General features: G+C 37.7%; 1 protein-coding gene across 1 annotated transcript in view; it reads left to right on the plus strand.

The window, feature by feature from the left end:
• The window catches only part of ZDHHC14 (zinc finger, DHHC-type containing 14), a 109,721-nt gene extending 85,632 nt beyond the window's left edge, over positions 1-24,089 (plus strand). Inside the window, exons 5-9 of the mRNA XM_010132082.1 lie at positions 2,850-2,898; positions 8,058-8,160; positions 9,736-9,845; positions 13,311-13,413; positions 22,824-24,089. Coding sequence (XP_010130384.1) covers positions 2,850-2,898; positions 8,058-8,160; positions 9,736-9,845; positions 13,311-13,413; positions 22,824-23,225 — 767 coding nt within the window. The 3' untranslated portion in view covers positions 23,226-24,089. The remainder of the gene's footprint in view (positions 1-2,849; positions 2,899-8,057; positions 8,161-9,735; positions 9,846-13,310; positions 13,414-22,823) is intronic.
• The last annotated feature ends 1,178 nt before the right edge of the window (positions 24,090-25,267 follow it).

The following is a 25,267-nucleotide window of genomic DNA, read 5'->3' on the forward strand; positions in this document are numbered from 1 at the left end:
GGGAAGATTTTTATTTTAAAAAGCAGAACTCCTGCTCTTATTTGTGCTTCACAAAAGGATACGAACGCTGAGCTGCTCTCCTATGGCTCAGAAATCTAGCACATAGGCTAGAACTAGGGGCGTGTAATTTTGAGGGAGTCTGCATCAACAGGTTGTTCTTGCTGCCAGATACAGCATTTCTAATACCAGTTGAAAGAGCAGAGATAAGATGTACATATTGTTTAAAAAAACAAAGGGTAATTATTGGAAAGAGAACACTTTACACTAATACTTAAATCCTTGACGTTTATTTGGGCATACATGAGTTTATACATACACAGCTTTTACATTTAATAACAAGAAAGCGTTTTTTTTCTGTCATCCTACTTTGCTAGAATTCAGTGGTTGAAAACAGTCTGACAATGTAAAGTTACTTTTGAAGCTGGCCTACCTTTATTTCACAAAGACTACAGTGCTATTTTTCTTTAGTTTCAGCATCTGAATTACCAATTTTATGCCAATATTTCATGTTCTGTATGTCAAGTTGATTTATCCCAGTGGATTTTAACTTTAGAGTGTCCATACCTTATTCAAAGTATGCATTAGACAAAGAGCAGAGAAATTAATTGTGCCTCTGTGAGGTTGAGAAGCACTTCAGCATTGTGTAGGTGTTACAGATAATGTATGGTAAATGTTAAATACTGAATTGTCTAAGTGTATCAACTGTAAAATATTCTTGCTGTGGAGGTTTATCTACCTTGGAGGTGATAGGAAAAACCTCCTTAGTTCTACAGATTTGTTGGTCCTCAAAGGCAATGGGAGCAGGTATGAATTATGAGCAGTTCCTCGATGTTTATTTGCTGCACTTGAGCTTTAAGATAAGCTTTCAAATTTATCTACTATAATGTTGACTGTGTCTGAAAAAAAGAGTTCTTTACAAATAAGGTTTTCTTATTGTATTGATCACTCCACTCGGTCTGTGTCAGCCATTCTTCTAGCTGTCCTCGTATCTACCTGACTAATAGTTTTCACTCAACCATTATTGTTCTGTTTTGCAGCCCTGCAGTTCTGCTGCTGATGCTAACAGTAAGCAGGATTCTCAGTTACTTAATCTGAACCTTTGCACTTGGCATAGACTGCTTTCTGTTAGCGTGTCTGAATAAAGTCTCAAGTTTTAGACCTGGGACTACGATCTTCCTGCAGTGTTTCAAAGTCATCTATATGTGTTTTCTTAAGTCTGGGCAAACTTCTTGGTTCTAGAGGAAGTCCTGCTGACTTGGTCAAATCCTATTCTTTGCTATTCTAAAAGATGATCCTAGCAGGATTACCTTCAGCACACTGATTCTAGATATACCCTGTTAGATTTAATGCCTTCTGACAACATTCGTTTAGGAAGGGACTGAGGGATATTTATAGCAACTTGTAAAAAAACAAACAAAAAGCAACACAAAAAGACCTTTTTGGTTTACCCTAATAGGGAATTTCCTTCTCTGACCTCATTGATTGCATAGGAAACCCGTTTTTTTTCTTCCTTTTTTTAAAACGTTTCTTGATTTAGACAAATTTTTTAAATTTGTATGATTTTTAAAAACATCTTGCAAGCTGGCATTTTTATAAATTTTGGTGGGCCTCAGAGGGGATGAGATGTGAGATACATATTTTGTTTTCTCTGCCTTCTGAAGCATTCATTGGAAATTCGCCCTTTCCAGGATATGGAATATGTGCACATGATATTATTGAAGATAATAAAGTGAATTTGTAAATCAGGTACTTTAAAGGTATTGTTTGGCAAGATTTTCTTCCATCTTCCCAAGCTTTACACATTTTCAGTAGTAACGTCTGTCTTTACAGTTGCTCAGCTCTGTTTGAGGCATTAGTGTGTCAGCTGTTTGGTGCAGTGAGGAACCTTCCCCCTCTGATCTATTTGGAACTGTTTAGAAGAGTGTGACCAGCAGTAGGGAATAGAGATCACACCTACCTGCTGCCATTGCCATTAAGGATCCTAAAAATACTAAGAAAATAGGGGAGGTTCCATTAGTCTTGTGCCTTGAGGCTAAGAACCAGATATGAGAGTCTGAAAAGGCTCAGAAATGCAAGGTAAGTAACTTTCCCTTTTTAATGGCAAACAGTAAAATTGACCAGGCAGGCCTAGAGAATATATATAGATGTGTATACACACACATGTAGATATTTTTCTTGTTTGCGTTAAAGACAAGATTCTTCTCTCCATACAAATCTTCAGAAGAATTTAGCTGAGGGGAAGATTTTTGCTGTGGGAAAGACTTCCAGCCTGATGCATTTAAATCATTAAAGTTACAGAGTAAAATGCAAACTATGTAGCTATGTGACATTGAGTCAATTTCTACAGACTAAGTCACTTGTTGCAATCAGCAAATTGTCAAATTACCCTTTTCGGTTAGTATGTCACGGCTGCAGAACCTGAGTGGCTGCTTCTGCATTGTTGGATCATGCTGCTTTTGAGCTCTTTTCAGCTAGTGGATATTCTCTTATTTGTCCAGAGGCAACAAGCACCTGTTAGAAAAACCTGTACAGGTGCAATAGGAGCAGGATTATGGTCTAGAGAACTGTGGCAGCTTCAAAATCAAAACCGGGGGTAATTAGAAATCTTGTTCATGGGAAAATGCATGCATCAATTTGCAGTCGTTTCGCAGCCATAACTAGTCCTGATAACTTACCCAGTTTTTTTTCTGATAATGTTGCTGCTGGGTGACATATTATCTGATTCGTATTTGTAAATCTGTTCTGCGATTATTCAGTTATCTTCAAATATTAATTGTGTTAACTATGGTGAAAGCTACCTGTAGTCCACTTTCTTACGCAGCTGGTAATTTTGGGTTCTATTTCTACAGGCTCTCAACAAACAGGGTTCCTCAATGCCCTGAAGGACAGTCCTGCAAGATATCCTTTCACTTAAACAAATTGTAGATCTTATTGCAAAATAACATCTGAGATGTGGTTTTGCTTTTTTTCTTACTGTTGTTGGATATGTGCATTTGGGACTTTATAAGTTAATGATTTAATCACTTCCTGCACAGTAGGATTTCTCACCAGATGTTGGAGGTAGGAAAATGACTATAGCCTGGGGTGTTTCTTATTCTTCATCTTTTGCAGAGTAGTACTCTTGACAAAGGTCTGTAGTTTACATGTGTGATGGAAATATGATCCCTATATTTGTGATGGAATTCATAAATATCTCACGCTCCCATTTTCTTTTAAAATATTTAACTTCTGCTTTTACAAAGAAAGTACCCCAAAATGGCTGATTCTTATCAGGATAGAAAAATTAGATTGTGGAACAACTGAATCCATAAGCTGTCCCTGAAGCATTCAATTTCTGAAAGTATTCTTTTGCTGGTTGTTTTTAGAAAAGTCATTTTGAAGCTTTTGTTAAGTTACATAGAAGTATACACATGTATACACAGAGATTACTATTTTTGTTCAGCCTGGAGAAGACTCTAGGGACATCTCATTGTGGTTTTCTATATATAAAGAGGGCTCATAAAGAAAGACATAAAGACTTTTTACCAGGGTGACAGAGCAAGAAGCAACGGTTTAAAACTTTCAGAGGGTAGATTTAGGTTGGCTGTTACAAAGTTCTTACAACAAGGATGGGGAGATACTGGAAGAGGTTGCCTGGAGAAGTTGTGGCTGCCCCATTCCTGGAAGTGTTCAAAGTCAGGTGGGATGGGGCTTTCACCAACCTGATCCTAGCGAAAGATGTCCCTGACCACGGCATGGGGGTTGGACAATGATCTTGAACGGTCCCTCCCAACACAAACTATTCTGTGGTTCTGTTCTGTAAATACTCCACGTTCTTTTCATCACTTCACAGGAGCTTTCTGTATATTTTTCTACTCAGTGAGACTGGAGAAGGCTCCTTCTGTTTGAAAGCAGCTAACATAATGGAAAAAAGGGAAGCTGACATAACTCCTGTTTAGGTTGTTCCTTACATTTCTGTACAGACTGTAAGCTTTCTACTCCTTATGTATATGTTTTGAATGGCTTGTGTCTGAATAAACAGTTTGCACCTCTCACAGCGATACTATGAAAAGAATTCGTTCCCGTACATGTGCCAAGGAAAAGTCCTTTGTCCGTTGTGCCTCACACAGTTTGCTCTTTTCCACAGAAGAGTAGGAAGAAAAAACTCTTTGTTTGTAGTTGTGCATAGACAGACCTTTCTTCCCAGGTAGTTTTTCCTAGTGTTGAATTCCCCAAATTATGCAGATACAATTTTTATGTGTGTGTTGGCCAGGTAGGGTTACTGGGCTGTAAACTCCCGTTTTAAACAAAGCCACTGTTGGTTTAAATAATTCAACAAAGTGCAAACAAACTGTTCTAAGCAGCACAACAACAGCTTCAATAAAAACAATTACAATAATTTCTTACAGAACTACTTTCAAACTATTTTCAAACTAAGAATAGCTTTTGGTTGTCCTTAAATCAAAAGGTAATTGATTATGCATTTGAGGATCCTTGTGTACAGGGACAATGGGCTGCCTGTTAATAATTTGTATTGAGAGATGGGCTGCTTTGAAAGGCTCAGCACCACATCTTGTAGAAATGGCCTGGTTTGACAGTGATATGGTGGACAAATCAATAGCTTGGTTACAATTTCTAGCCATAAAATATTAAATTGTCCAAATATTATTGGGAGTGCTGCTTTGGAGCAAGCCTGTCAATTCATGCCCGGAGAACACTGTGATTTCTGTCTTGATAACAACCTCGTGTGAGATACTAAGGGAGAGTTACACCATATTATGCTAGCAAGTTACATTTCATGTTGGGAATATATTGCTTTTTTGTGTTTGATTTTAATTAATAGACTCATGTTTAATTAATAGTTATGTTAATCTAACATAAAGCACCCCTGCTGTTCTAGAGATCTTTCTGTATCTCAGTCTGAGTAACTGAAAGAACTTCTTGACGGAATTAAGTCCTTTCCAGTGGGGAACTGAAAGAGGTCTTGAACTGTCAGAAGGAATTACTGTGTGGAGGGAGAAACTCACTTTTCAGGACCCTCTTCTGTGTAGTCATGGTGAGGAACATCCTGTTAGTGGTGTGCACAGCTATCTGATGAGGTTGCAGGGAGCCCTTCTCCCTCTAAGGTTTTGCTTTTCTGACCTGGTGATTCTTCCCTTAGTCTCGGTGTGAAGATTCTGCCCAACAGTGCTCGTCTACATCCTTCTGTACAATTTCTACCCTCTCAAGTCCCAGTTTGTATTGTACGTAATGTTTTGGGGCTGTTTCCTTTTACATCTCTCTGAACCCTCTGCTAAAATCAGACTACTTCCTTATCCCTTCTCCCTTATTCTCCTTGCTTTAGCTGTGGCTGTTGCACAGTCAACTGAGACTGAGTTCCTGTCTTGTCTTGGTTTGACTCCACATGGTTTGAGGAGATGAGGAGAGAGTATGAACATGCTGCACAGCAACGCACTTTGGTCATCCTGCTGCTTTTGGAGCAAATTTGCTTAGAATGCCAGTGACTCTTTCCTGGCTTTTAAACCACTCTGCGTAAAGTAGGTTCTAGGGAAAGTTACACAGGCGATTCAGCTATTTCCCAATTCAATGAATTGGGTGAATTAGGTGAGGGCAGACCTGCAATACAAAACTCTTCATAGTTAACTAATATTAGGATTATTTGTTGAGAATGCTTTTGCCCATTCATGCATTTTCCAGTCTGTGTCTCTGTATAATGGTGAGGAGCTGTCATATTTCTCTTCTGTTGTATGCTTTCAGGCTATGTCCTTGTTCTGGAATATTTCAAGTTGATGTTGTCTTGGAAACTGGCTTTGCTAAAGGCTGATATATGGATAATATACAGATTCTTTTTATACTATTCTTTTCCCATGTTCCTACTGATTTATTATACCTATTTTTCCAGGAACCAAAGCCTTTTTTGCTCTTGATTCATGTTCCCTAAAAAAAACTTACTATTGAGCGTTGCACAAAATAACATTCTCAAAGCAGATACATTCTGAGTTCATGGCTATTGTGTGTAAAAATACATATATATATAAATAAAAAATGTCAGGAGGCCTTCTATAGAAAATTGTGCCTTTTGATTATATAAAGTTTAGAAGCCACTTTATTGTCTTATTGCTGAGATGATGACTCCTTTAGAGTTAAAGGAATAATAGAAACTGTAGTAAGTATGCGACACTGAGTGCTGACTGACTTTCCTATATACCAATCTCACTTTTAAAGCCTGGTTACTTCTGTATGGCATTTGGGTTACGCAGTTTATAAGGACTAAAACCACTGGCAGTTTGAAAAGTTTTGGTGTTGTGCACGCCTTCACTACCCTCTTGGAGGTATGGGTGCTCTTGCTGTAGATGTACCTGCGCTGATCCCTGCAACACGGAGGTGAGAAAGCACCCCGCGAGCTCACATACATATACCTCAGGTGCAAATCCGTACGTGTTGCACCTCGCACTGGCAGCCTGCTGTCTGGATGCAGGCTGCTAACTGTTTTTGACAGGGAGGCTGCCCTGTCTGGACTAGGCAGATGCCTGCAGAGTGACTTGCAGCTGTAGCCACCCAAGTTTTGACTGCTGCTGTTCCCACTTCAAGTTCTTTTCCGCCGTTTTTTGTCATTTTCTTACAATTCAGGCTGATGCCTCCTTCAAAAAGTCTTCATGTAATTCCTCAACTGCTGTTTAATAGCAGCACAGTGAGTTGGCAGTTGATAGTCTTCCTCTAACATGGTAAGTTTTGGACAAATGCTGCTTGAGTTTTCAACCCCACCGCAACTATTTACAGTCACAGGCTTACAGGAGTTGTCATCCAGGCCATTTGCCAAGGCTGGGCCATTCAAGGCACCCCTGATTCAAAGAACGGAGATATAAAACCCGATAGCCAATGTGACTGTTAAGCCAGTATTCTTTATTCACGGATCCAGATGCACAGGGAGATATTTCTTGCCTTTCTGTGCGCACTTACAGGGAGTCCAATTACATAATTTATACTGTTAACTACTACATATGCATTATCTTTCCAGGAACTAATAAGAATATTATAATCATTTGCCCCAAATTCATTTACATAATCTGTCCCTCTCTTGGGCATGCGCAGTGTCCTCTGGTGGTCTTCAGTGTTGGTCGTTTGATGAAGGCTAGAATCTTCCTCTTAGATGAACTTTTCACCTCTCCGTCCTGATGCTTGCTCTCTTGCGTTTTTCTGAGACAGCATGTTCCTGTTCTGAGTTAATTAACTTTTGCCTTCGTTACCACCTTTAGGATTCTTTTACCCCAATTAGTGGCTGCCTGTTTTGCCCAATCCACCTTTCCAAGGACAAGGCCTTCATTTATGCCTTAGCTGGTCCCGGTCTTCTTGTTATTTGTGATTAACTAGTTCCTGTTATCACCCCTACAGTTGTAATGTGGGATATATCCAGTTATTAGAGGGACTTGAGCAAGAAAGTGGACTTCGTATTTCCTTGGACTAAGTGCACTTTGATGCTACCGTTAGGATCCCTATCAGCAGTAACAGAAGACAGACAGGAAAGTCTAGCAGTTAGAACATATGTCTGAGACGCAGTTTACTTAGCTGTTGTTGCTCTATGTATGAGCACAGATCTAGAACCCTTAGTCCTAGCTCAAGACTCCTATTTTATGCACTAAATATTTGTACAAACATATCTTTTCAGTCTTTGCTATTCAGCTAACCTGGGGTTACCTCTCTTGTCTTTGATCTTCCCCTCGCCCCATCAGAACTCTTATTTAATGTTACTTGTAAATTCACCTGTCTTAATACAAGTGTGATGGCTTTGACAGAGTGAATCTGAAAATTTGAATTTCAGCATTTCAGATCACAACCACTCCTCAGTAGTTTCTACCCTTTTTTAGTCTGCAGACCTGTAAATACGTGCTGATGTAGATGCTATTCAGTGGCCTGGGTTTTTTAGGGTTTTGCTGACCCCTTTGAAGTACATACCCCAAAGATCTCAAGGGGCTTGTAGAGTATAAGTTGACTACCCTGAATTTTGTGACTGTAACTACTTGTTACTGGATTTTTTTTTTTTTCTCCCATTTGCATGTATTTCCTTGACTTGCAGTTACTGTGCTGGAAGCTGTGGTGTGTTTTTTCTCAGTATGGTCCATTGTTGGCCTCTCAGGTTTTCATACGTATTTGATCAGCTCCAATCAAACAACAAATGAAGATGTAAGTTCATGGTATATGTCTGCATATGTGTTTCTAAAGAGTAGCGAGGGTTTTTCTCTGTTGTTCTTAGAGGAGTCATACCTGCCTACATAATTTTTTTAATGCCTCCGTACAAAAGAAGGAAGTAACCTGGCCGTGCTTGATTCAAAATACAAGAATAGATCTTTTGGTCTGTATTCATTGTGTCTTGAGGATGTGCTGGTTACATAGTGTGGCCATTATGATTTACACCCACAGGACCATAACTTCAAATAGGAAAATATAGAAGAGACAAAGAAACAAGTATATTTTATACTAAATAATTGTCAGTATCTCTTTTTCACTGGGAGTCCTAAATTTTCTTTGACTCAAAAGAATTGCTTACAGTAAAAATTGCAGCGTGTTAAATTCTCAAAATAAAAATTTCATCCTGTATTTCATTTTTCCTTTGAAATTTCTTTGTCAGACTGAGGTCTAAAACCTCTGGCAAGGATTATATCGTTAATTTCAGTGTCAACTTCCGCAATTGTCCTATTTATATAGGATTCCATTGTTTTGGTGTGGAATTATGTTTAACTGTATGTAGCGGTTTCATGTGTCCTTCCCTAACTAAAAGGAGAAATACAAAATGAGTGATAGGAGACTATAACAATAATTAAGTAGCTAATGGTATAGAAAGCTTACTGGAATGTACCAAGTCTAACAAATTACTGCAAGCTTAAAATTATTTTATTGTAATTTTCTGTTGTAACTTTTTGGCAAATATAAAAGTACTATCTTTGGGACAGGCAAACACGTTTTGTTACTGTTTAAGATCACTTATAGTGATATTTAAGTTGTATTTATAATTTAAAGTTACGTATTTTACAATAAATACCAGTAAACCATAAAAAAAATTACTAAGCAGGCTCAGAAAGAATTGTGCCTCAGCATCAAGTATCCGAGTGAGGAGCCTGACTTTGAAATCTACCTTGTTAGTAAAACAAATGAGATACTCTGATACTCCTCAGTTATTAGGTTTAGGCCAACATTGTCTTTCTAGGTGGACCAAGCATGCTTCTGCTGTCCCCCTTACCTCAAATAAATGTCTTTTGGATTGTTGAAAGTCAGATAGCGGGAAACAGCAGCAGTGTAACGTGCCTGAATTTCAGCTAAACTGTTCAGTAATCTAATTTAAAGCAGACATTTTCAGCTGAATACAGGAGGACATTTTACTCGGGTTCTCAAGTTTATCTCACAAACAGAAGAGCCAGGTTGCACTTGAACCTCTTCCGTAGAACATGCCATAATATTTGTAAAATTAAGCTTAAACCATTACATTTAAATGCTGAAATTCCTACTGTGAGTAAATTGATCCTTTGAGATTTTGGGTTGTCTAAATCTAGGGAGGTAAAGCATGTGTTTGCTTGTGAGATTTTTAGGGTCCAGCCTTGCATAACAGCACAAAGCTCTAAGCTCTTTGGAAAGTGTGATCATGGGTTTTCTCTGGTCTGCCTTTGATGTAAGTAGCAAGTTGCTGCTTCGGTAACCCTTAATTTGTCTCAGCCATATTCTGTGTTGTATTATATATGATGAATCTTATTCATATCTCTTCAGATTAAAGGATCATGGTCAAATAAAAGAGGTAAAGAGAACTATAATCCATACAGTTATGGCAACATCTTTACTAATTGCTGTGCTGCACTCTGTGGGCCTCTCTCTCCAAGGTAAGGGATCAGAAGTATTTAGTGTAAATGAAGCCACAGGATTATTGATGAAAAAAATTATTTCTGATTGCTTGCGTTTACTTAAAAATAAAATTCTGTTTTACTGTTCATTAGAAGCTTTAATTGTGTTTTTCATGAGTAGCAAAGAAATAAAGTGGTAAATTGTGGTTAAACTAAGTTAGTGATCAGATCCTGCAAAACATATTTAAGGTTGATATCTGAAATAAAAATAAATTTGTTTATCTGTTTTTTTTGAACTTTAGCCACTGCAGTTAGTAACTCTTAGCAGTAGAAGATTTCTAGTAGTTAGCTGTTACCTTGTGGGCAGTTTGCTAGTTTATCAAACTCTTACATAGCTAACAAAAGTGACATGAGTTTAGGAGAGTTTAGGAACCTTAATTCTACAACCAGCTTGAAAATAGTTCTCTTTTGTCTTTTTGTTCTGAACCATTTTGTTTAAATGGACAGTAATCTTTATAATACTGTTAACATATGTACATTAAGCTGAATTTGGTGGTCTTACACTAAAGCAATTCCAGAGAAAGCTTAATGGATTAGTTTTTGCTCCGTACACTTTCACTTTTGACATCCAAAATATTTGTTTGTTCAAGATTGCAGATGGTTTTTCGGCTTGAACAAAATGTGATACAGAGTTGAGACTAGAGAAATAAAAGTAACTTAATTTATAGCCCAAGTGGCTAAGGTGTTTCATGGGAACTGGGATTTCTGTCTTTCCTATTATGAATATCAGAGGTGTTGTTCTATAAGCAGTTGAAGGTCAACAGGAGGGACTGACATCTTTTCCTAAGGAGGAGACAGCTGAGTTAAGATTTCCACATGCTGGGTTAACACTGTAAACCCTGTGGTGAGAGAGAGTAACCCTGTCTGATTCCTGACTATATGGATGGTGCCAGAAGCCAACTCTTTAATTCTGCCATTTTGCTTTTCTTAAAAGTATGTGACATAAAAACTCAATGCCATGATTCAAATTCTTTTGTTTCACTCCAAATTGAAATCTTTAATAAAGCTACATAAAGTTTTCCTCAGTATTTGAAGTAGCATCTTAGTCTGATGCTTGTAGCAGCACACTGTTAGACCGGCCTGACATTGGCTCCTCTGTTTTAAGTTTGTATATTTTTACCCTAAATCCCACATAGCAACATAACTTATTTAGATGTCGAAGTATATGTAGAGTTTCTTCAGGGGGATACTTTGTGACCAGTGGTAAAAATTTACTGACTGTAAAATGTAAACTATAACCTTGCTTTTTTTGACTTTTAATCTCAGCTGTGTCCCAGGTCACTAAAGAGTATTTTTTTCCTTGATTTCTGGTAAAGTGGTTTAGCAGCAATTACAGCTTAAAATTCAAAATGTTCACGTGTCTTTGATAATGAAATGCAGATTGATGGAGAATCTGTAAATAATCCAAACTTTTCTCGCTTCTGTTAAATATCATGTTTCTCATTTTTAAACGTATGCTAGCAATTCAGAATGCATTTTATATGCCCTCAACAGTAACTTTCAAGTCTTAATTTGATCCAGAGCTGTCAGCAGAGGTCTAACTAGTGCTCTGATATAATAAATCATATAACTTTTTAAAGCATCTGATGTTTGAAGGAGTGCTTTCCACATGACGGATTTTAATCTCAGGTGGATTTCTAAGTGTTTTGAATGTACATAAAAACTGTTCTTCAAACCTTCATGAGGAAAACTTAAGCTGATCTCCAAGTGGCAGAAACCTCACTGACTTTTTAGAGGGGAAATGCCTTAGATTTTTCCATGCATCCTGTTCCTGTCTTTTAAAATTGATCCTTAATGAATTTAGTGGTCCTATAAATCAGCAAGTAAATCCAGTCCTGTGCTGACTTTAGGTCTCGGGTGTTTTAAGGCATTGTTGTCATTATGCCTTAATAACTATAAACCCTGCAGTTAAAATTTGATATCCTGTAGTAAAATTTGTAGTTTTCCAGATGGTAAGAAACGTTGTTCAGATCACAGGGAAAAACCATTTTGGCCTATGATTAAAGATATATAGAACTAAAATTGAAAGCTACATATAATTAAAAAAAGCCACCAACTTTTAATGTATTAAAGCATAAACAGTTGAAACATTTTGGAGTTTTATTTGTACAGAAATGATATGAGCTAATATACATGTAGAATATAGTACATCAGTCTGTACATTCAGCTTCTTATCAGTATTGACTAGCAGAACCTAAGTGAGGTTTATAGTTCTCAAACTGAGAGTAAAATTGCATGTGCAATTTATCAAAATCTTCAACTAGGTCAGATTATTCCATTCTATCAAATTTTTTATAATCTAATGTAGATTTTGAACTATTTTTATTAATTTCTCCACAAAACATTTTCTTAGATGGAAATAAGAAATTTTATGAGTGTGTCACTTTGAGAAGCGTCACTGTTTAACCCCTGCCAGCAACTAAACTAAACACCATGCAGCCAGTCATTCACTCCTCTGTGCCCTCTCACCCACCCACCGTGGGATGGGGAGGAGAATAGGAAAAAAAGTATAACTCATGGGTTGAGATAAGAAGAGTTTAAAAATTGAAAGAAAATGTATAATAGTAAGAGTAATGAAAGTGAATATAGCAGGGAGAGAGAGAAATAAAACACAAGGAAAGACAAGTGGTGCACGGTGCAGTTGCTCCCCACCCACTGGCTGATACCCAGCCAGTCCGTGAGCAGTGACCTGTCCCTCTTGTCCAACTCCCCCCAGGTTATATACTGAGAATGATGTCCTGTAGCATGGAATATCCCTGTGACTAGTTGGGTCAGCTGTCCTGGCCATGCTCCCTCCCAGCTTCTTGTGCCCATCCTTGTTGGCAGATCACAGGGAACCGAAAAATCCTTAGGATAAGCACTACTTGGTAACAATGAAACATCAGTGTGTTATTCTCATACTAAATCCAAAACACAGCACTGTACCAGCTACTGGTAAGAAAATTAACAGCATTCCAACCAAATCCAGGAGAGTAAGAATAGTGGAACACTGTAAGCAATGCTAAGTAGCTGTCATAAAATACCTGGCAAGTTAGTTGTCTGAATAAAAGTCCCCTCCCCTCCCCTATATATATAGTATATAGCAGTATATATACTGCTTCGAAGTGCACTAGTGAGTTTTGTAATTTGTTTTCACACTTGTGGTTTAAAATTCTTGGGGTTTGTGGTAGCTGCTGGTAAGCTTCTAAATCTTTTGTCTGTGACAAAAATCCAGAAAAGTAGCAGTACATGTGACTGTGTAGTGGGGAGTACTACAAGGAAACAATTGCCTTGCTGATGACTAGAAATGAAGTCTTACACAGTTGAATAAAAGGGGTCATTTGAAGGTTTTGCTGAGGTATTAGGGTCTGTTGAATGATAGAAAATTTTTCTTTTTGTCGAGAGGAGGTAGTTATTAATCAGAAATATCTCTAACACTTCTTCTGTATTTTGGTTATTCCATAGCTTAATTGACAGAAGAGGATTTATACAACCAGATACACCACAGTTAGCAGGACCGTCAAATGGCATTACTATGTATGGGGCCACACAATCTCAGAGCAACATGGTAGGAATCATCCCATAGTGTTGTTCATCAAGATTCCTGTGAATGTTTTCCTTCTCCACTTTCATGTGAACTAATCAAGTAATAACTAACTGGATACAGCTGACACTCTGGGTGGAATGACTTGTTTATTAACAGTAAAGAAAAAAAAACCCTGAGGCTCTTCATAATGTATGTTTTACATAGTGTAATAGTTACTGCTCATGGATTCTAAAAAAAAGAGGCTTTTGTACTATTGGTTTATTGCGTGTACTGGCATTTTGACTGGTACTGTTGACACCTGCTGTTTTTTGAACTGGAATATTCAAGTATCATGGACTTGCTCTGGTTCATCATTTTCCTGCTAACTGTTATTTTGTATGGCACTTTCTTCATACTCTATTTCCTTCTTTGCTTGTACACTGCAGTTTTGCTTAGACTACTGTGTTTTAAAAAGCAAAGATGAACAAAGAGAAGTTTCTAGGGGAAAACTATGTTGAAGAAAGAGCAGGAGGACACTGAACTTCCAATGAGCAAAAAAAATGGCAACTGGAGTTTTACAACAAAAGCTTTTAAACATCTCTGAAACTGTGCCAATAGTTTTTACTTTGTTTTCTGATGGTGGCATTGGCTATCATAACGGAAGATAGGATTTCCAGTGCCAAGAAGAGGAGAATAAACTGGAAAGAGAACTTTTTCCAAAGGCAAGCATCTTACATATGTGCCTGTTTCTGAATTGTTATCCACATATTTTTCATATTCTGTGGGTTCTAATGTCAAAGAAGCCATGAGTTATGGACACCCTCTCTCTGCCAAAAAAAAAGAGGTGGCCAGAAGTCCTTATGACATAATTTAGCCTTTCTTTTGAACAAGAGGAGACTTACTTTTCCCAGATTAGTTTTAGTCACTGATAAACTGGTATAAAAATTTTGCTGTAGTTCCTAAGCTGTTTTTACTTATTATTTTGAGGATTAAATAGAAGATTTGTGAGCATCTTTAATGAGAAAATGTATTAGAGACGTAGTATTAACTCTGAATCTTCTGTGAGGTGTAGTTGTGCAGTACAAGGTAATGCTCCATGCAAATTTTACTCCAAAAAAAAAAAGCAGCTCTGAAAAGAGAAAAGGGGATTTAAAAAAAAAAAAAAAGGCAAACCTTAGAAATAGCCTGAGGTCTTTAAGGAATCATGCAAACTTTTGGACTTGCTCAAGGCTTCTTATTTGTGAGGATTGTGAACCCACAATAAGTCCCTGGCATTAAATTATCTTAACATTATAAGAATTACACTTGTATTGCAAGAAGACACAATCATTATTCCTAGATATTAATAAGAAAACCGTGTGCCAATTTGATAGAAAATTGACTAAATTTGCCTCTAGAAATGGAGAAATCTGTTACAGTATTATTTTAAGTCAAACAAGTAGGTGTTATGATTTTAGAGTGTAATACCTGTAATTACACAAATTCTTCAAGGATTTAACTTCTTATATCCTAGAACATCACAACACTTGGGCTGGGAAAGGCTTGGGTTCTTTAACAGTGATGAGAGTCACTTGGAAATGTGCAGGTTTCATTCCTGAAAATGATCTCTCAGAAAAAGCTTGAAAAATGTAATTATGTTGTGTTTGGTAAGGAGGAGTATCTTGAAGACTGTGATGCTGTCTTTCTCAGGGTATTATTCCTGGACTGTATCCAAGACCAATTGGCTTCCAGTAGCAGCTGGCTATCAGCATTAAAATGTCTCCCTTGAGTTTTGTTGCAAACTGTTAAAGACCTGCTTAGTTTCCCAGTCTCTCCAGCACTGCTTTCCCCATTTAAAATCTTGCATTCTTTTCTGGGTTGTTTGAAGCACAAGCAGTTATGAATTCCTTTCCTCCTGGCAACAATGCAGTGGGACATAACTTCGCCTCTGATTTGGTTTTGTTTCACAATTCCGTTTTCTGTGTTCTAAGGTTTTTGCTCTTCTCAGTAGACTCTACCCCTACTTTCAGGTTCCCATCTGTACCATCTCATAAGGCAGCAAACAACAAAACTGATTTCCCTATTCCACAGTTAAGATCTCGATCTCATCCACGTAACAGTTTCTTTTTTTCTACTGAAATTAATTCACTTTACTGCTAGCGTAGTTGTTTTCAGCCATTCTGTTTCAGTTACCAAATTTCCTGTTCTGATTTAAATTTAGACAAATAATCAAATAAAACTTCTTCATTCTGTTTAAACCTTTTTCCTGTGAAGTGACCCCTAGTACTTTTCCAGGCTTTACAGTATCTGTTTCTCTCAGTTTTCTTCCCAGTACACAATCTTAGATTCTTCTGAAGAAGTCTGGGAACAGAAGCGCTGGGAACACCAGCTATTCACTTGTTCTCCCCTGAACAGGACCGCAGAAGGTTCCTGAGTGAAAGGCAGTGGAGTACACTTTATGGGAGAAGTAAAACAAGGCATGTGGCATCCCATTGTTTGAATTTTGGTTGTTGGGATTTTGGTATGGTTTGGTTTTTGTTGTTTTCTTTTTTAAGGAGGCATCGCTGTACGATTCTTTAGAATCCCTCTTGCTAGAAGTTCAGGTGCAAACATCAAAACTTCCTTTGGTGACTGATGGTTTAAATAATAGAGTAGCTCAAATCATGTCTCTAGTGGAAGCACAGCAGTAGAGGGAAAGTCTTTATGGAAGACAGGGTTCCCTTTTTACCTTGTGTCCTCCCTGACAAAAGTTAGGCAAAAGATGGAATATGATTCAGTCTTCCCTTCTGGAAGATTGCATACCTCTTGGGGAAACAGGCAGAGCCATGAAATGAAAAATGCTTTCTTGGAGCGGAGGCAGGTGGACCACAAAGAACAGGCAAGTTCAAAGGGAATGTATCTGGTACTGCAGCTTGTATTGTCATAAGGACAGGCAAAGTGAAATTCCTTGACATAAGAGTATTTGTAGATCATACTCTTAGACCATAAATAGTTTTTAAATGGCAGAAGTTTAGCCATTTGTATGACATTGGAGATAAGGACACTGTTTCAGCAGCTTAATGCTTTTGAAAACAGGAAATAACTCATTAGAAATCTGAAGCATGGTCCAGTACACCTTTATGGCATGTCTCCTTGGATTTTTCCCAGAATGCAATACATCTTCCTATCTCTACATTGAATATCAATGTCTAGATGTTACACTACTTAATCCAGATGGCATGCAAAAATGTGTCTTCTGCCCATTTGTAGTGGTTTAGGCCCAGCTGGCAACAAAGCACCACGCAGCCTCGTGCTGACTCCTCTCCCCATACCAGTGGGATGGGAAGGAGGGTCAAGAGAAAAAGGTAAAACCCTGTGGGTTGAGATAAGGAGAGTTTAATAGAGCAACACAGAAAGAAAAAACCAAGAGTAATAACAATAATACTAATGAAATAATACATAAAATGAGTGATGTACAACACAACTGCTCACCACCTGGAACCCACCACTCAGCCCAGCTGCCAGGCTGAGCTGCACGCCCTTTCCCCAACCAGTGACTACCCCCAACCCTTTATATACTGAGCATGACATCAGTGTTGTATTGAATAACCCTTGGCTGGTTCCCTTTGGCTATCCTGGCTGTGCTCCTTCCCAGCTTCCTGTGAAAACTAACCCTATTGTAGCTGAAGCCAGGACATCACTGATATTAAAGGAAGATTTTAATGACCATCTTCTTTCATTCCTTCTCTCAAATCTTTTACTCAGTGCTCAGTGACTTGTATCTTTCTAAATAGAATTAATGTGCCTCACTCAACTAGCCTCTTGTCATTTTATAAATCTCTCTGGGTTGCTTAGTATTCTATTCCGTTTTCATTTATTTTAATACATATTTTAGCATAGCATCATTTTTGCATTTAAGCTCAAAATAACTATCAGTCTAAGTTTAAACTTGCCAGACATTTGTTTTCAGTGCAATACATTATCTTTTACTCAGGATAACGTTTGTGGGGCACTGGTTTTGTATTTAACATCTTTTGGGGTAATTTTTCCTTTGAGACTTCGAATATTTCACATAGGAGGTACCTTACTTGTGCTAGTGACTCAGTTTGTCAGAATCTTAACGTCAGGGTTGTTGCTATAATCAATGCTTCATGGGCCTGTACTATGATTTTATTTTTTTCCTAGCTCTTTATAAAAGAGCTTTTTCTCCTGTTCTCTCTTTTGTATCTCCCTTATTTTACTAAGAGCTGAATCTGTATTTACTTTTTTGAAGGCTGGAAGCACATATAATTTTTTTTTCCTGGTACCTTACCAGTGTTTTTAATCTCTCTTCCAATGTAATTTGAAGTTAATCTGGTAAATTCATTAGCCAGCTTCTCAATATCGTTATTCATGTGACAAGCATGGTCACTTGACGCTCGTGATATAGAGATCTGATATTTCTAAAGTATTTTCCTATTGCATTTTAATGCTTATTATTTTTACAAGCTCTCCATTAGTTTTATTGCCAAGTTTCTGTCTTCTCATTCTTAAGAATTTTTTTTTTGCGTGAAACACAGTCTCTCACCTACTATGAAATCATCTTTTTCTCTGTATTTTATTCTTCCTTTCTCTTTCATTTTCAGGTTTATTTTCTTTGTATTATGAAAAAAGTTCTTATGTCACCATAAACCCATCAGCTGCCATTACCTGGAACTGTTCATCTGTAGAACTTAGCTTTATCTGAGCTGATTTGGGGTTTTGACAGCAGGCTATTTTATTCTTTAGTAATCCATTATCAAGAAACTCAGAATCTATCTCACTACATGATCTTTTTTTAGAGGAATTGGTCTGGTTTATTCTTACCATGATGTCTCTAGGAATTCTCTAGTGACTCATAAAGTGATAGATTTTACTTCTCTCTGTCTCTGTGTCAGGACAGGTTTATTTCTTTAAAAAATTCACTGGTACTCCTGCATTACGCATCTCTTCTTCAGTGCTTAGCTAGTTCCTTGTCTGCCAAATTCCCTTATTTCCAGTTTTATCTTTCCTTTCCTGGATGCAAATTCTTTAGTTGTTTTCTTACTTTTATGTGCCACTGAAAATTGTGGAAGCTGTAATAGTGCATACACAACATCCATTACCAGTAAGACATGCGGAAAAGTTCTCTCCCAGATGTTCGCATCGTTATTTCTAGCACTGATCTGGGAACAGGAATCCAGCTTATCCAGGGAATGTTAACTCTGACCATCCTAGTGTACTTTTTGTTTTCATATTTTAATTGTTAGGAGGAAGTATTTCTACAATGACAGTAAAAGCATTACCAAATACAGGAGTCCCGCTTTGCTGGGAGTTTTGGGGGTGCATTTCCTTGTATGCTTACTGTCATACTCACAAATATAATTTATCATTGTTCAAAATGAAACTTAGGGCTCTTACCCAGTCAACATTACTACAGTCAAGGTTGTTAGAGGTTTTCCATTAAAGCATTTTACTTCGCAGTCAAAATGATTTAAGGGCACAAGCCATAAATCAACTTCAGCATTTTACTTTGGGTTGAAGTATGTTTTAGAAGGAATTATTTTGATTGTGCATATTTACTGCTCTGCTATGTGACCAAACATGCAGTATCAGAGCACATCAATTAGATTTCTTTCAGGAGATGTGCTCCCAGAATGCACCCAACATGCTCTAACCGCTCACAGACATTCAGTCCATAAGAACAAAGAGTAGCTAGTCTGAAGTAAAATCCCTAGAACAGGTATCGTTTCCCCTTGGGCTTCAGAAGTGTTTCTCTACGTAGATCTACTCCTGGTGCACTATATACTACTAACGGAGCTATTGACTTGCTGCATTTTGTGGCTCAGTTGTTCCACAATATCTGCAATGCCATGCTTTTGAGCGTGAAATCCTACAGCTGTTGGGAACAGTTACCCAGCTCCAGCCCTCCACTCTTCACCCATCTATTGTATCCATCTGATACGGTCTTTCAGCATCCTTTCTGTTACCTCACAGCACCGTCATTCAGTGCTGTCTGTCTTTGAACTTTCTGTGGTTTGTACGTTATTCAGCGATGCTGAGATAATTGAGCCTGCTTTTCTACATCTTGAGATCTGTAACAATTCTTTAATGTTGGTAGAGTTTAGAACATTTTTAACAAAGTTATTTAAAATTCAAAGTAAATAATCTCTGGCTTTGGCATTAGAAATGTGAAAAATACGTTGCCTTGTACAACGACTATGTTAACGCGTTTTGTGTAGCTTAGAAAAAAATCCCAGATTTTCTTCAGAGGAAAAAAAAGAAAAATATTGTTTCCTTAGTTGTTTGTATTTATTATTTGTGAAGCACAGAATTTTAGGTTTTGTCTAATTTGCTTTACTTTGTGCCTTTTGATGTGAAAATAAATACAGATGGCTAAAAATTCCTATGCACATATATAATTGAACTTCTGTACTTGTAGAACTTATTAAACTTGTCTTACCTTCAGAATCTGATGTTCCTCTAAAACATGGAAATTGTAAGTGGAAAATAAAATCAGTATATCTGAAGTAAGAAGGTAGTGATGGAATAATTTCTAGTTTTTTTTAGGTACTTAGATTTCGGTGCTTGGCTTCCTTTTTGTTATAATCTTAGGCTCTTTTATTTCATTTGAAATGCTGGCATTCAATAATTGATGTCATTAATAGCTGTTAAAAATTTGGCCCTAAATTTTGAGTGAAATACGGTATCAAGGAAAAAACCACTATGCCAGCCCTATAAACAAATCTGAGTTCCTTGTTTAGTTTTGTTTTGATTGTTTAGACTCAATAATAATCTATCCGTAAAGTGTGTGGTGTTTTTATCGGGTATTTTTGAGAGCTTTATTGAACACATCTATGTTTTCTAGTATAAACCCCGCTCTAGTCACTTTTAAAAGCTGTTTACAGCCTGTATTTTCCTAAGATATTTCATGTTCATCACTGTTAAATAGAACAACAACAACAAAAAAAAAAGACAATCTGAAATCTGTCTGAATAGTAATAGAGGCCTTAGGGAAGTGACAAGTACATGGAAAATTAAGAAGAGATACAGAGCACCTGAAAAAGTTTTATAACACTCTGTTTAATGGAGCTTTATGAGGCTATTTTATGTTTTCAATATTGATTCATTTGAAATGCACTAGATTTTGGTAAGAAAAAAATTAATTCAGAGTATACAATGAGTTCAAGTAAATTACCTTCAGCTAATTTAAAACTGTGTACTTGTATTGCCTGGAACACATTAATGATTTCCTTTTGAAGATCAGTACTGAAGCTTCACTAAAGCAATGTCAGCTGCCAACGGTATTTGTTTTCAGTGTACCCCTGTGGTTATAGGCATTCCTTCGTTATTTAACATGCTCTTTGGCTACTGCGTTTTAGAGAAGGTGAATTTCATTGGTCTTTTTGAAGTTTGAAAATTCAATTAACAGATTTTTAAGGTCTGCATAGGTCTGTTGGTTGAAGGGCTGTAATTTAATTGAAATAAGCAGGCGTGAATAACAGTATATTAATCAAGAATGAGTTATTCACACTGAATTATTAATTGAAAGCTTGATTTTAAAAGATGCTGACAACTTTCTTCTTAGTAAGGTACTTATGCAAGGTTTTGGCTTTAAGCCCATCAGTAATCCCTCTGAAATGATATGGGACCACTTCAGTTGTTTGGCTGGGGCTGTTCATCATTTTGTGGTGGAAAAAATTGCTTGCAACTCAATTTATGTAACAGGAAGTCAGTGCATTTATCTGTCTGAAAGAATCAGTGTTGGAAAATACATAACTGCTTGTCAGAAAGTGATTGGTCTGGGAGTACTAAACTACCTACACATGTTTGAAATACTACCTATCTACTGTGACCTACTAGTCTGCTTGCAGACTTCCTCAATCTAGTGTGTGTCCATCATTAAGCTATTGCGTGGTGGAATTGGAGGACTTGAAAATATCAGAGGAAGCATTTGTAGTGATGGTTTTCATCATACAGTAAAGGAAACCAAAGTCTTTCCGTGAGTTTGCATAGAGTGTATCCCAGTGGCTTATTCAACTCAAATGGGAATTGCTGTAATATTAGTAGCAGTGGTTATGATCGGGAATTATCTTGAACAGATGTTGGATTTGTAACGTCTTTCAGTAATTTGATAGACATCGAAGAAGTTAATTGTAAAGCAGAACATACTGCTTTAACAGGATCCGTGATATAACAGCAGTGAATAGGCATGTCTTACCTCTGGATGTATTTTTTTATTCTGCTTGCTTGCTTCCAAATTTTGTTTGCTGCGTTGGATTTGTAGTTGTATTCATTGACTGCAGTGTTTCTCTTGCACAGCAGAACAGTGCTATGGCAAATGAATCTAACAGGACGATGAAAACCTGCAGGTGTTATAACCGATCAGGCTATGCATTAGACACATACTGTCTCAAATATCGTGCCAGTTTGTGTTAAACTTAGTTTGGCAGTAAGTGTACTACCCACTTAGCTAGCTGGACATTATTGAAAAAACCTACCTGCCTTCTCATCTCAAGGAATTAATTATAATTTTGTACAAACAGTTCTTGGGATTGATGTAGAGCCAAAAGAGTTCTTGGTAATACTCACTAAGCCTAATTGGATTTTTATAATGCTGAATTTGGCTTATTATTGTGAAAATGCTTGCCAGAAAACTTGTGTTTTGTGCCTTGGTTTTTCACATTGTCAACATTAAATTAAGAAAAAAATTCCTGAAAGTTGATATCAAATTAATGCATCTGCAGTGCCGCCTGATTTCTACACATCCTCTAGGGTATTGAGTATAGTGCGGTATATTCTCTAGAGTATATATAAAATGGCTTAAATTGGGAAGGGGATGGTTTTGATCATAGAGGCTGTATTGCCAGCTGTAACTTTATAAAACCACCTGCGTCAAAGGAGTTATTGTTCTGCAAAACTTGTGTAGCACCTTAATTCCTACCTGTGAAGACCAGTTTAAAAAAAGACTCTTGCCTAGTATTTTTGAACTTGGAAAGATGCTTGAATTCTGCCTGTGGCCCTCTGTCTGAGCTGCTAGCTACTGTGGGATAAAATGAGGGGCGTGGAACTGATTCCCCTCACCTGGAATTGGAGAGGTTTTGAGGTGCCTGATGCAGTTAGTCACACAGGACTGCGCAGCCAGGCTTTCCAAATGGCTTTGATCAGGATTAAGCAAAGCATTTGAATAGCAGTACTCATAACATACTGTTTTTAAAGGTTACCAAAACCCTTAAGTGAACACCGTAAATGTTTATCATAATTTCCTTTGATAGTAATCCAAAGCATTGGCTCAGTAATGCATGCTCCCCCCCTCTTCCCCCCGCTCCTCGGGCAGCATGCAATGGGCTTTTTGGGTGGCTAACTGTGGCATGATACTAATGGCTTTCTCTTTTTCTCTTTACATCCCATTCTTTTCCATACCTTTTTATCCATATTCTCCCTTTTTTCTCTGTTTTGTTTGCCTTGTATGATTTTGCCACCCTTCCATTCTACAGTGTGACCAAGATCAGTGCATTCAGAGCACTAAATTCGTTTTGCAGGCCGCTGCCACCCCCCTACTACAGAGTGAGCCAAGCATAACTAGTGAAGAGCTACCCCTACCAGGAAAGACTGCTATCAGTGGGCCTTGTGCAACTCTAACTCTAGGGCAACCAACACCACCATCTTCTATGCCAAATCTCACATCAGATACAGGTTTGACAGACATGATACCATTAAAAGAGGAACACGAAGGTCATCAGTTTCTCACTCCTGAAGAAGCTCCGTCACCCCCTGGGATGCTGCCAAGTGGAAGTCCTATTACTCACAGCCATACAATGCACGTCCTGAGTCTAGCCAGCCAGGATTCATTGCATGAAGACTCAGTACGTGGTCTTGTGAAGCTTAGCTCAGTTTGAACAGCTTTTTTGAGCATTGCATCGTTTCTTGATGTCTATACAAACCTCTACTTAACAGGAATGACACTGCAGTACCCCTGTAAGGCTTCGTAACATGCCTATAACGGAAACTCTGTCACATAATGGAGTCTACTAAAGAGACGAGTTATTTTGTTCAATGGAGCTATGCCATTTTTTTGACCAGGTTGTTAACGGTTGTGCTTCAATGGTGACTGCATTTTCTTTTTAAACAAGACCAGAAATGGTCAATAATCTTGTTTCCCAAAGCTTGGGTACAGCAAGTTGGAAGTCAGCCTGTAACAAACACCATGTACAGTACAAAAGAGAGAGATTCTTGGATGTAAGTGTCACGCTCTGTGTTCTATGCTCTTGTAATACACACTTGTTAAGGCTTACCACACTAGTGGCCAGAATGATCTGCACTTACATGTTATGCTACTAATATTTGAGATAGAAAATTACCATTCCATTTGTTAATACAAATAAAAAAAAGACTGCAGATATGGATTTGCATGCCACGCTACAGTATGTGTTACAGTGGTGTTGGTATTAAGAGAAAGTGCTGCTTTTTTATTTGTGACTTTCAAAGTGCTGTTTCATTTAAAGACAGTGCAACAAACAAACTAATGGACTATATTATTTTTTCAATTTATTAAAGTTTATTTTAAATTAATCAGTGGTGCCTAGAAGATGGAGAGTTACTGATTTGAACATGTTGCATATCATTTAACCTTCTGTTTAAGTGTTGAGTGAGGTATTGTGTTGTGCCATACCACAAGATTCTTCCACTCCCTAATGTGATACAATTACCTGTGGACCTCAAATAAAATGACATCCTCTATTTCCTGGACATGTGTATAGTTATCCTTGCACAGTTTTCCTGGGGAAAGAGGGGGAAATCGTGACTTGTCATAGTTTATAAGAATGTTTGACTGGAATGTGTTTACGTAATGAAACCAGTGCTGTGGAGGAAGAGGTGGTTACAATTAGGATTGCTTCATCATCTTGTATGATGTTGTTTGAGATGTGTATTTGTTCCAGTAAGAAGTCTTTATCTGGGAACAGTAGGGTTAGCCTCTGCTTGGTCTATAAGTCTGCGTTCCTTATCATATGGCTAAAGGATGAGGGGCTTAAGATTCAAGATAAAGACAGACAGCTAAGTGAAGTAATCTTAAATTAACTCTGTTAACAACAGAGTGTATCTGCCCCAGCCATCATCCTTCATTTGTATTTGCTTTAATATTTCAAATGGAAATCTTGATTTCATAGGATTCTTCTATGCATTTGGTGGGGGGTTTTTTTTGTTGTTGGGGTTTTTTTAATTGTTTTTTTTTTTTTTAGTAAAGCACAATGTAAAGGTTAAAAAGATTTTTACAATTATTTTTTGTGGCAGCTGAAGAGAACTTAAGTTGATAAAGTTTAATAGTTTTAATACTGTATTTACCATGCTTTTCACAACGTGGAACCTGGATTCTTCTTTTCTCAGGACAAACCAAGTGCAGAATGTGCTTTATCTGATGGCATGAAAGTGATCACCAGTTAAGAAATGTGGCAGTTCTGTTTTGTTCACCACGGTCATGCACTGACACCAAACTAAAAATCTTTTTGTTTTTTCTTCCACTGCTGAAACTGAGAACAACCAGCCTGCAAATCATTCACCTGTGCTATGGGAGCATCAGACAAGAAAGACACTGACAAGACCCCTACTCCTCTAAGATTTTGTACGCAATCCGTTTCTATAATGGATGATGCTAGCTTTGACCTAATTTCAGCATGTAGAACATAACTACGCTTTCTGCCTGTAGGTGCCACAGCGGGTCTACCAAAGAACCTCTGGCAGATAAGTCTGTCCCCGCTATTGGAGGCGCACTTTGTATTTTCCTGAAGCTGGGACAGTCTCAAGTTCTTTCCACCAGCCAAACTGTAGTGACTGACACATCTCACTTGGCTGATCTCCTGATAAGGCCCAAGTTATTGGCACTTGCTTCTGTGTCTGCCCTTGAAGAAGAGTCAGTGATGCTCATCTTTTAGATTTCATCTTT

This window comes from Buceros rhinoceros, unplaced genomic scaffold (genome assembly GCF_000710305.1).
Source record: "Buceros rhinoceros silvestris isolate BGI_N320 unplaced genomic scaffold, ASM71030v1 scaffold4620, whole genome shotgun sequence".
Classification (NCBI taxonomy): Eukaryota; Metazoa; Chordata; class Aves; order Bucerotiformes; family Bucerotidae; genus Buceros; species Buceros rhinoceros.